Raw genomic sequence first — 11792 nt, 5'->3', positions numbered from 1 at the left:
GTCGCTCACCCTCTAGCTCCTCCTCTCAGACCGCCCTCTCCTGTCGCTCACCCTATAGCTCCTCCTCTCAGACCGCCCTCTCCTGTCGCTCACCCTATAGCTCCTCCTCTCAGACCGCCGTCTCCAGTAACTTGGGCTCTAGCGTCTCCTCTCAGACCGCCCTCTCCTGTATCTCACCTTCTAGCTCCTCCTCCCAGCTCGCCTTTACCTCTAACTTTTCCTCTAGCTCCTCCTCCACCATGTATTACTTTGCCGTTAGCTCCTCCTGGTAGCCCGCCTTCCCGTATAACCCCGCCCCCTCTGGTGCTGTAGCCCGCCCTCTTTAGCTTCAGTTCTTGTCGGTTTCCTTGGCTCTCCGCTCACCGCCCTCTTTCTCCCGGGCAGCCCCGCCCCCCGCTCCGAGTCTCCGCCCTCCGTCCCGGCGTCTTCCAGACTCTTCCAGTCTTCTCCTCGTGACGTCACTGCCGGTAGATAAGGCTCCGGGGCAGCCCCGCCCCCCGCTCCGAGTCTCCGCCCTCCGTCCCGGCGTCTTCCAGACTCTTCCAGTCTTCCCCTCGTGACGTCACTGCCGGTAGATAAGGCGCAGCGCCGGGTGGATGGCTCAGTTCTCGCTTCCTCGCAGCGTCATGAAGAGCAATCTGAGCGCCGCCGCCGCCGAGCCGCTGCCCCCGGGCTGGGAGATGAAGCTTGACCCGCACACCGGCTGGCCCTTCTACGTGGATCACAACAACCGGACGACGACGTGGAGCGACCCGCGGGCCCAAGACAAGGTGAGCGGAGCCGGGTGACGTCACAGGGGGTATAGGCCCCGGATGGAATTATAGCGGGTGACGTCACAGGGGGTATAGGCCCCCTATAGAATTATACCGGGTGACGTCACAGGGGGTATAGGCCCCAATTATACCGGGTGACGTCACAGGGGGTATAGGCCCCAATTATACCGGGTGACGTCACAGGGGGTATAGGCCCCTATAGAATTATACTGGGTGACGTCACAGGGGGTATAGGCCCCTATATAATTATACCGGGTGACGTCACAGGGGGTATAGGCCCCCTTTAGAATTATACCGGGTGACGTCACAGGGGGTATAGGCCCCTATAGAATTATACCGGGTGACGTCACAGGGGGTATAGGCACCCTATATAATTATACCGGGTGACGTCACAGGGGGTATAGGCACCCTATAGAATTATACCGGGTGACGTCACAGGGGGTATAGGCCCCCTTTAGAATTATACCGGGTGACGTCACAGGGGGTATAGGCCCCCTATAGAATTATACCGGGTGACGTCACAGGGGGTATAGGCCCCTATATAATTATACCGGGTGACGTCACAGGGGGTATAGGCACCCTATAGAATTATACCGGGTGACGTCACAGGGGGTATAGGCCCCTATATAATTATACCGGGTGACGTCACAGGGGGTATAGGCCCCCTATATAATTATACCGGGTGACGTCACAGGGGGTATAGGCCCCCTATAGAATTATACCGGGTGACGTCACAGGGGGTATAGGCCCCTATATAATTATACCGGGTGACGTCACAGGGGGTATAGGCCCCCTATAGAATTATACTGGGTGACGTCACGGGGGGTATAGGCCCCCTATAGAATTATACTGGGTGACGTCACAGGGGGTATAGGCCCCTATATAATTACACCGGGTGACGTCACAGGGGGTATAGGCCCCCTATAGAATTATACTGGGTGACGTCACGGGGGGTATAGGCCCTCTATATAATTATACCGGGTGACGTCACAGGGGGTATAGGCCCTCTATATAATTATACCGGGTGACGTCACAGGGGGTATAGGCCCCCTATAGAATTATACCGGGTGACGTCACAGGGGGTATAGGCCCCCTATATAATTATACTGGGTGACGTCACAGGGGGTATAGGCCCCCTATATAATTATACTGGGTGACGTCACGGGGGGTATAGGCCCTCTATATAATTATACCGGGTGACGTCACAGGGGGTATAGGCCCTCTATATAATTATACCGGGTGACGTCACAGGGGGTATAGGCCCCTATAGAATTATACTGGGTGACGTCACAGGGGGTATAGGCCCCTATATAATTATACCGGGTGACGTCACAGGGGGTATAGGCCCCTATAGAATTATACTGGGTGACGTCACAGGGGGTATAGGCCCCTATATAATTACACCGGGTGACGTCACAGGGGGTATAGGCCCCCTATAGAATTATACTGGGTGACGTCACAGGGGGTATAGGCCCCCTATAGAATTATACCGGGTGACGTCACAGGGGGTATAGGCCCCTATAGAATTATACTGGGTGACGTCACAGGGGGTATAGGCCCCTATATAATTATACCGGGTGACGTCACAGGGGGTATAGGCACCCTATATAATTATACTGGGTGACGTCACGGGGGGTATAGGCCCCCTATAGAATTATACTGGGTGACGTCACAGGGGGTATAGGCCCCTATATAATTACACCGGGTGACGTCACAGGGGGTATAGGCCCCCTATAGAATTATACTGGGTGACGTCACGGGGGGTATAGGCCCTCTATATAATTATACCGGGTGACGTCACACGTCACTGGAGCGGTGTAATATCTGCCGGACCCTTCTCTTCTATGGTCCATGGTGACTCCCAGCTGCACATTCCTGGAGCTGCTTCATCTTCCAGACGTAGAGCAGAGACGTCCCATCATGCAGTGCGGCCGCCATGTAGACTCTGCGGTCACACCCTGTACACATTCCTCCTGAGACTCCCAGCAGCTTCACCCAGTCAGTCCTGTCCTCCTCCTCCTCCTCGGTCTCACCTGGTGCCTCCCTGCCCCCCCCCCCCCATCCTCCTCGGTCTCACCTGGTGCCTCTCTGCCCCCATCATCCTCCTCTTCTGCCTCACCTGGTGCCTCTCTGCCCCCCCATCCTCCTCCTCGGTCTCACCTGGTGCCTCCCTGCCCCCCCCCTCCCATCCTCCTCCTCCTCTGTCTCACCTGGTGCCTCTCTGCCCCCCCATCATCCTCTTCTGTCTCACCTGGTGCCTCTCTGCCCCCCCATCCTCCTCCTCCTCTGTCTCACCTGGTGCCTCTCTGCCCCCCCATCATCCTCTTCTGTCTCACCTGGTGCCTCTCTGCCCCCCCATCATCCTCCTCGGTCTCACCTGGTGCCTCCCTGCCCCCCCCCCCATCCTCCTCGGTCTCACCTGGTGCCTCTCTGCCCCCATCATCCTCCTCTTCTGCCTCACCTGCTGCCTCTCTGCCCCCCCATCCTCCTCCTTCTGCTTTGCCCATAGCCCCCCCCCCCTCCTCCTCCTCCTCGGTCTCACCTGGTGCCTCCCTGCCCCCCCCCCCATCCTCCTCCTCCTCTGTCTCACCTGGTGCCTCCCCCCCCCCCCCCCCCCCATCCTCCTCGGTCTCACCTGGTGCCTCTCTGCCCCCCCATCCTCCTCGGTCTCACCTGGTGCCTCTCTGCCCCCCCATCCTCCTCGGTCTCACCTGGTGCCTCCCTGCCCCCCCCCCCCCCCATCCTCCTCGGTCTCACCTGGTGCCTCTCTGCCCCCCCATCCTCCTCGGTCTCACCTGGTGCCTCTCTGCCCCCATCATCCTCCTCTTCTGCCTCACCTGGTGCCTCTCTGCCCCCCCATCCTCCTCCTTCTGCTTTGCCCATAGCCCCCCCCCCCCATCCTCCTCCTCCTCCTCTGTCTCACCTGGTGCCTCTCTGCCCCCCCATCCTCCTCGGTCTCACCTGGTGCCTCTCTGCCCCCCCCCCCCATCCTCCTCCTCCTCTGTCTCACCTGGTGCCTCTCTGCCCCCCCATCCTCCTCCTCGGTCTCACCTGGTGCCTCTCTGCCCCCCCCCCATCCTCCTCCTCCTCGGTCTCACCTGGTGCCTCCCTGCCCCCCCCCCATCCTCCTCCTCCTCTGTCTCACCTGGTGCCTCCCTGCCCCCCCCCCCATCCTCCTCCTCCTCTGTCTCACCTGGTGCCTCTCTGCCCCCCCCCCCCCATCCTCTTCTGCCTCACCTGGTGCCTCTCTGCCCCCCCATCCTCCTCCTTCTGCTTTGCCCATAGCCCCCCCCCCCCCCATCCTCCTCCTCCTCGGTCTCACCTGGTGCCTCTCTGCCCCCCCCCCCCCATCCTCCTCCTCCTCTGTCTCACCTGGTGCCTCTCTGCCCCCCCATCCTCCTCCTCGGTCTCACCTGGTGCCTCTCTGCCCCCCCCCCCTCCTCCTCCTCCTCGGTCTCACCTGGTGCCTCCCTGCCCCCCCCCCCCCATCCTCCTCTCACCTGGTGCCTCTCTGCCCCCCCATCCTCCTCCTCGGTCTCACCTGGTGCCTCTCTGCCCCCCTCCCATCCTCCTCCTCCTCTGTCTCACCTGGTGCCTCTCTGCCCCCCTCCCATCCTCCTCCTCCTCGGTCTCACCTGGTGCCTCTCTGCCCCCCCCCATCCTCCTCCTCCTCGGTCTCACCTGGTGCCTCTCTGCCCCCCCATCCTCCTCGGTCTCACCTGGTGCCTCCCTGCCCCCCCCCCCATCCTCCTCTCCTCTCACCTGGTGCCTCTCTGCCCCCCCCCCCCCATCCTCCTCCTCCTCTGTCTCACCTGGTGCCTCTCTGCCCCCCCATCCTCCTCCTCGGTCTCACCTGGTGCCTCTCTGCCCCCCTCCCATCCTCCTCCTCCTCGGTCTCACCTGGTGCCTCTCTGCCCCCCCCCCATCCTCCTCCGTCTCGGTCTCACCTGGTGCCTCTCTGCCCCCCCATCCTCCTCGGTCTCACCTGGTGCCTCCCTGCCCCCCCCCCCCATCATCCTCTCCTCTCACCTGGTGCCTCCCTGCCCCCCCCCCCCTATCCTCCTTGGTCTCACCTGGTGCCTCTCTGCCCCCCCCCCATCCTCCTCCTTCTGCTTTGCCCATAGCCCCCCCCCCCCCCCCCCCCCCCCCCCCCGCGTCACCCGGTGCACATGACCTGAAAGGTGACAGGGGGACCCCATTGTAGAAGGATGGGAGGGTTAGGGACATGATTCATTGGGGGGGGGGGGGGATGTGCCTGGTGAGGCAGAGGATGTTGGGGGTACTTCTCCCAGGAGGCTCCCTGGCTCCCTCAGCTCGTTCGGTGACTGTGACCTTTGTAGGTGACACATGAGGCTTGATGTCAGGGCTGCAGCTGTCGCTGGTTGTCAGGGCTGCAGCTGTCCGCCGTCTTGGTCGGCAGGGATCTCAAATCCTCCCTCGTGCAGCTCAGGATCCATTTTTAGGCGCCGGCTCCATCGTCCTGCGGGGCGGTTGTCCGGCTTTTCCGTTTTCTATTCTTGGGTGGAGATGCGGTCTTGTCCTCATACGCTACAGTGCACTACATCTGCGAGGAGGGACCGGGGACCCCCCCCCCCCCCCCCCGCCGTGGCTGCTCTGTAGTGATGGGGATGAGACCACCTGACTGTGTCAGTAAGGTCTGTCGCGCACCATGTAGGACACATGGCACCTGTGGCCCTCGAGGACCCCTCCCCGCTCTTTCTTTCTAGGCTCCCTGTAGCGGGGGCGGCGCCTCGGTTTCCGCTGATAATGATGTCTGTCTGATTCACCTAAACAGATAATGTCCAACGGTCCGGAGGGTCCGACGTGCGGCACCTTCTACTACCCTCGGCTCCGTCCTGGTTATATCCCGATTCCCATCCAGCATGAAGGCCTGGAGATCAGACAGCAGCCGCCCTTCCTTCATGTGCATCAGCCAGGAGTGCAGAGGGTTAAATGTGAGCCCCCTGCGCAGAAGCGGCCGCAGTCTCCTCTGCAGGGCCCCAACCGACCTCAGTCTCCGGCCTGGAGCCCACCAGAGTCTCCTCCGACAGATAAACAGGGTGGACAGGGCAGCGGGTCCTTGGCATCACGTGGATCATCACAGGGACAATCGGTAAGACGCTCAGCGTTGTGGCATCTCTCGCCGACCATTCATCAGGTTCATTCCCCTTTTCCGTTCTGTGGGACGCCCCCCGCACCGCTAAGTGTTCACGTGGCGAGCTTCTTCTGTCCTGTCCGTTCTCTATGCACAACCAACAGCACGGTGGACATCGTCTGGTCATTCTGCAGGAACACTGGTCCATGTGGACTAGATGGCCTCTCGATGGAGGCACCGACCTGCTCCGAGCAGCTCTTGGCCCAGAGATTAACCCCTTCCTGACCTGGAGCTGTTAATGATGATGATGATGATCCGCTCTGAACGGTAGTGTGAAAGTAGCCTTACTGTAGATTTCTTAAACTTTTCACTCGTTCTTCCAACGAGCTTTCTCAATTCTGAGGGACTGTACAAGATTCTCTGATGTTACCAGATGTTGATTCAGTTACATATTTATTCCCAGAGAATTCTTGTACAGTCCCTCAGAATTGAGAAAGCTCGTTGGAAGAACGAGTGGAACGTTTTCAAGTTGCCTTGATTGATTCTTTACAGATAAAGTAATTAAAACCTCCATAGTCCCCAGATTGTCCTAATAAAAGACTAAAAAGTAAAGTTATGGGTTTCGGGATATGAGGCTGCAGAGTTCTCGGTAATCATACCGACCCACGGAATAAAGGGCTTTTCTGACGCACAGTGCACTAACCGTTCATCGTGCAAAAGTCCCGCAGTAAGGCTACTTTCACACTAGCGTTCTGCTGTCCGCTCGTGAGCTCCGTTTGAAGGGGCTCACGAGCGGAGCAGAACGCTTCCGTCCAGCCCTGATGCAGTCTGAATGGATGCGGATCCGCTCAGACTGCATCAGTCTGGCGGCGTTCAGCCTCCGCTCGCCTCCGCACGGCCAGGCGGACAGCTGAACGCTGCTTGCAGCGTTCGGGTGTCCGCCTGGCCGTGCGGAGGCGTGCGGATCCGTCCAGACTTACAATGTAAGTCAATGGGAACGGATCCGCTTGAAGATGACACCATATGGCTCAATCTTCAAGCGGATCCGTCCCCCATTGACTTTACATTGAAAGTCTGAACGGATCCGCTCAGGCTACTTTCATACTTAGAAATTTTTCTAAGTTATTAATGCAGACGGATCCGTTCTGAACGGAGCCTCCGTCTGCATTAATATGATCGGATCCGTTCAGAACGGATCCGATCAAGCGCTAGTGTGAAAGTAGCCTAAATGAGCCTCTTCTGGCCACGGGATCGGAGGACTAAAATGTGCCCTAGGAAAGTCAAGGATAAAAATATTTAACGGCAGGAAGGGGTTAACCTCTGGAGACTGGGTGCCTCTGCCCTGACCCCGTGCCGGTATTCTCTGACCGCACTGACACGACTATACACCTGGGGGTGTCGGGCCATCTGCCCCATGGTCCGGCTTCTTATGTAGGGATCTTGCTGCGGACATCCCCAGAGCCGTACTGGCCAGGTGGGGGCGCTCTGCATCCGCTCCAGTTTTGGGCTCTATTTTCAGGAAGCGGTCAGTTATCAGAATGGCAGCTTAAGGCTACTTTCACAACCGCGTTTGGTGCAGATCCGTCATCCGTTTGTATTATCTGTAAAATGGCCAAGACGTATCTGTTTTGAACACCATTGAAAGTCAATAGTGGACGGATCCGTTTTCTATTGTGCCAGATTGCGTCATAGAAAACGGATCCGTCCCCATTGACTTGCATTGTGTGTGAGAACAGATCCGTTTGGGTCAGTTTTGTCAGACGGACAGCAAAACGCTGCGGGCGGCCTCCAGAGCGGAATGGAGACTGATCGGAGGCGAACTGACGCATTCTGGGCGGATCCTCTTCCATTCAGAATGCAAACTGACCCATTTTGGACGCTTGTGAGAGCCCTGAACGGATCTCTCAAACTGAAAGCCAAAACGCTGGTGTGAAAGTAGCCTTAATGGTAGTCGCACGTGGTGACCTCCAGTGGACGCTGCGATGTCAAACGTCTGCATACCAGTCACTTGACTGCTAATGGCTGCGAGGTCACATCCATTTCCACCCGTTAACGGTCCAATAGCTGAGTTGCCCCCTGGTGGCCACTGAATGGAGACTTCTTGTAGCATTGATTGATTTGCATCTGTAATCTGGTGAAGTGTGTACTGCAGTGGTCCCTAATATCAATCCATCGTTCTTAGGTCGCCTCAGGGTGATGTCAGAGGTCTGGTAGGGGCGTGGGCGCCCCCCAGAGGTCTGGTAGGGGCGTGGGCGCCCCCCAGAGGTCTGGTAGGGGCGTGGGCGCCCCCCAGAGGTCTGGTAGGGGCGTGGGCGCCCCCCAGAGGTCTGGTAGGGGCGTGGGCGCCCCCCAGAGGTCTGGTAGGGGCGTGGGCGCCCCCCAGAGGTCTGGTAGGGGCGTGGGCGCCCCCCAGAGGTCTGGTAGGGGCGTGGGCGCCCCCCAGAGGTCTGGTAGTGGCGTGAGCGCCCCCCCCCAGAGGTCTGGTAGTGGCGTGAGCGCCCCCCCCCAGAGGTCTGGTAGTGGCGTGAGCGCCCCCCCCCAGAGGTCTGGTAGTGGCGTGAGCGCCCCCCCCCAGAGGTCTGGTAGTGGCGTGAGCGCCCCCCCCCAGAGGTCTGGTAGTGGCGTGAGCGCCCCCCCCCAGAGGTCTGGTAGTGGCGTGAGCGCCCCCCCCCAGAGGTCTGGTAGTGGCGTGAGCGCCCCCCCCCAGAGGTCTGGTAGTGGCGTGAGCGCCCCCCCCCAGAGGTCTGGTAGTGGCGTGAGCGCCCCCCCCCAGAGGTCTGGTAGGGGCGTGAGCGCCCCCCCCCAGAGGTCTGGTAGGGGCGTGAGCGCCCCCCCCCAGAGGTCTGGTAGTGGCGTGAGCGCCCCCCCCCCCCCCCCAGAGGTCTGGTAGGGGCGCTCACCCCCCCCCCCCCCCCAGAGGTCTGGTAGGGGCGCTCACCCCCCCCCCCCCCCCCAGAGGTCTGGTAGGGGCGCTCACCCCCCCGCCCCCCAGAGGTCTGGTAGGGGCGTGCTGTCTGCCCTTTAATGGTCGCTCAGATGGAGGCTGTCCATACAGCTGCCACCAGAGAACAGCTGCTCGGAGCCATGGCTCCTGGGCCTCATCGCAGGGAAATTGTGTTAAGCCTTGTGATAGAACAGATGTCTGACAGCAGCAGAAAGGTGGTGCAGTACCTAAGGGACAGTCGTGATCATCAGTGTTCAGGAGTTTCCCTGCTTGCAATTCTTCTAGGTTGTCCAGAGTTAAAAAAGCAAGAAAAGGAGCCGGTCAGGACCCTTTATTGTATTAACCACGTCCCACCTTCAGATGTTGTGGACGTCTAGAGACGTTAGTGATTCTTGTGCTTCCATTGCAGCCTCCTCCAGAGCAGTCTCCTGGCAGACAGGTTCTTGGCAGACATCAGCTGCCCCGGGGCTATATTCCCATACCAGTGATCCACGAGGGGAACCTCCCACGACAGTCTTCTCACCATGTGCCACAGAAAACCCTGCATCCAGAGTCCCAGTCACACCAGCCAGTGTTCCACAGGATTCAGGACGAAAAAGACTCCAGACAACCCCCAAAGACTGTGTCTAGTCGAGAGAGTTCTCCGGCAAGAAGTCCTCCTCCCCCTGCTCCGGTCACAGTACAGGTAATGTATGATTCTTGTGATCTTCTTTCTATGATAATGTTTTTCCTATTAATTATTTGGTTGAATGAAAACATATAATCAATCTTTGGCAGATTCCAGTACAGAGGGTTTCCCCACCTAGAAGTCACCTAGAAGTGGACTCCAGCCCTGTGTCCATTCACAAGATCTCTCCTCCACATGTTCCAGTTCATGTGAGCTTCACATCAACCGCTCCAGGCCCAGATAGTGCTCCGAGCACTGGTTCAGCCCAGCCAGTCTCTCCAACCAGCCCCCCAGCTCCGACAAGCCCACCCAGTGGCTCCTCAGCTCCGACAGGCCCATTGAGCACTGAACAAGAGCGGAGCAGAATTCTAGAAGAGGACAGTAAATGTTCTCCCCAGAAAGTAGAAAAGGAAGGGCAGGAGCAAAGTCGGCAGCCATTGGAAGACGGTGGAATGACGCTGGATGCAGATGTTCCTCCAGCAGAGCCATTTGAGCCCCAGAATAAGCATCCTGGACTCCTGCAGGTGGAAAGAATCTTGCACAGGGTGCAGGCACTGCAAGAAGCTGTTGACAATTTCCAAGGCGGCAAGAATAAGAAGTATATGATGTTGGAGGAGTATCTGACTAAGGAGCTACTGGCCCTAGATTCAGTAGACCCAGAGGGCCGAGCTGATGTGCGCCAGTCTAGGAGAGATGGGGTCAGAAGAGTCCAGAACATTCTAGAGACTTTGGAACAAAAAGCTACTGATAATCCAGGAATGGAGCCAGTTGGAAACTCCCAAGAACTAATGGAAATGGGTGGCACGATGGAAGAAAGCCATGGAGCATCCAGCTCAGCTGCACCAGTTTGGCTTGAAGACCCCCAGCAAGAGGACGTTTCTGTCCCAAGCCGTGGACATTAGTGGTTTAAACTTTGGGAAGAAAAGGCTGATCACTTTGAAATTTCTTGGGTTTTTAGTTTTGCATTTTAAAAAGTTGCGCTTGTTCATGTGTGACTGAAACTGTTTGTGCACAATCCATCCATAAAGAAGACCTTGGCTCTGTGGACGGTGGGAGAAGGTTTACTGAGCGATATTTTCTGTGAAATGATTTGGGGGAAAAGTGCAGCCTGGAAGGGAATGTTCGATTGACGTATTCTAGCTGGTTTCAGTTGTTATGACACAAGGTCTGTACTGATCTTTGCACTGATGGTTGTCCGCAGGTGGAGCAGACTGCATTACGGAGTGGCTTGTTTGACCAGTATTGGGTCTTCACCACCCACCCTGTTCAGAAAGTTGTCGCTTTCTCTCTGGGTTCTGTCTTATCAGCCCACCCTGAGTTGGGTCAATCGGATGTTGCCTGTGGCCCTAAAGCCACATTCACACTGTATCTGAGGTGGAGACCAGTGTTATTGAAAGTACTGCAGGTAATTGGGGACTCGCCCCTTACAAGTCAATCTACGGTTCCTCCGCGTTCTAGACTAACTTGACATCTATGATTTACTATTGACTACTGAAGGGAGAACAGCAGGACAGGCGCGGGAGAAGTCTGAGCTCCACTGTGGTCACATGACCTAACTACATGGACCATGTGATCCCATATACGCATCCGTTTAGCCGCCATTGTTTGCCCTATTGGTTTGGCACGGCTCGCAGTGCCCGATGCTGTACTAGGCGCTGGCTGCAGATCCAAGCTCCGGGGAGGTCGTCACTGCTCACATCCATTGCCCTAAGCTGGTGTCTCGGCTATGGGTGCAAGACGAGGTCCATTCATGTAGCGGGACGCCCTCCACTCCACCACCTGTAACATCCTCACCATACATCGCACGCAGCGGGCTGCTCCCTCCCCATATGTCTCATCACACGCAGCGCTCTGCTTCCTCATATGTGATCACACGCAGCGCTCTGCTCCCTCCCCATATGTCTCATCGCACGCAGCGCTCTGCTTCCTCATATGTGGTCACACGCAGCGCTCTGCTCCCTCCCCATATGTCTCATCGCACGCAGCGCTCTGCTTCCTCATATGTGGTCACACGCAGCGCTCTGCTCCCTCCCCATGTGTCATCGCACGCAGCGCTCTGCTTCCTCATATGTGATCACACTCAGCGCTCTGCTCCCTCATATGTGATCACACGCAGCGCTCTGCTCCCTCATATGTGGTCACACGCAGCGCTCTGCTCCCTCCCCATATGTCTCATCGCACGCAGCGCTCTGCTCCCTCTCCATGTGTCTCATCGCACGCAGCGCTCTGCTCCCTCCCCATGTGTCTCATCGCACGCAGCGCTCTGCTTCCTCATATGTGATCACACGCAGGGCTCTTCTCCCTCTCCATGGG

At 57.9% G+C, this 11792-nt stretch overlaps 1 protein-coding gene across 1 annotated transcript; it reads left to right on the top strand.

Moving 5' to 3' along the window:
• Positions 1 to 383: 383 nt before the first annotated feature.
• Positions 384 to 11209, top strand: BAG3 (BAG cochaperone 3). Its single transcript, XM_040436044.1, has 5 exons — positions 384 to 476; positions 581 to 770; positions 5569 to 5886; positions 9222 to 9497; positions 9590 to 11209. Exons 2-5 carry the CDS (start codon positions 597 to 599, stop codon positions 10379 to 10381), a joined length of 1560 nt encoding a protein of 519 aa, XP_040291978.1. The 5' UTR covers positions 384 to 476; positions 581 to 596; the 3' UTR covers positions 10382 to 11209.
• The last annotated feature ends 583 nt before the right edge of the window (positions 11210 to 11792 follow it).

This window comes from Bufo bufo, chromosome 6 (assembly GCF_905171765.1).
Source record: "Bufo bufo chromosome 6, aBufBuf1.1, whole genome shotgun sequence".
NCBI lineage: Eukaryota > Metazoa > Chordata > Amphibia > Anura > Bufonidae > Bufo > Bufo bufo.
Note: the sequence above shows the minus strand (reverse complement) of the source record. Positions and strands in the feature narration are given on the sequence as shown.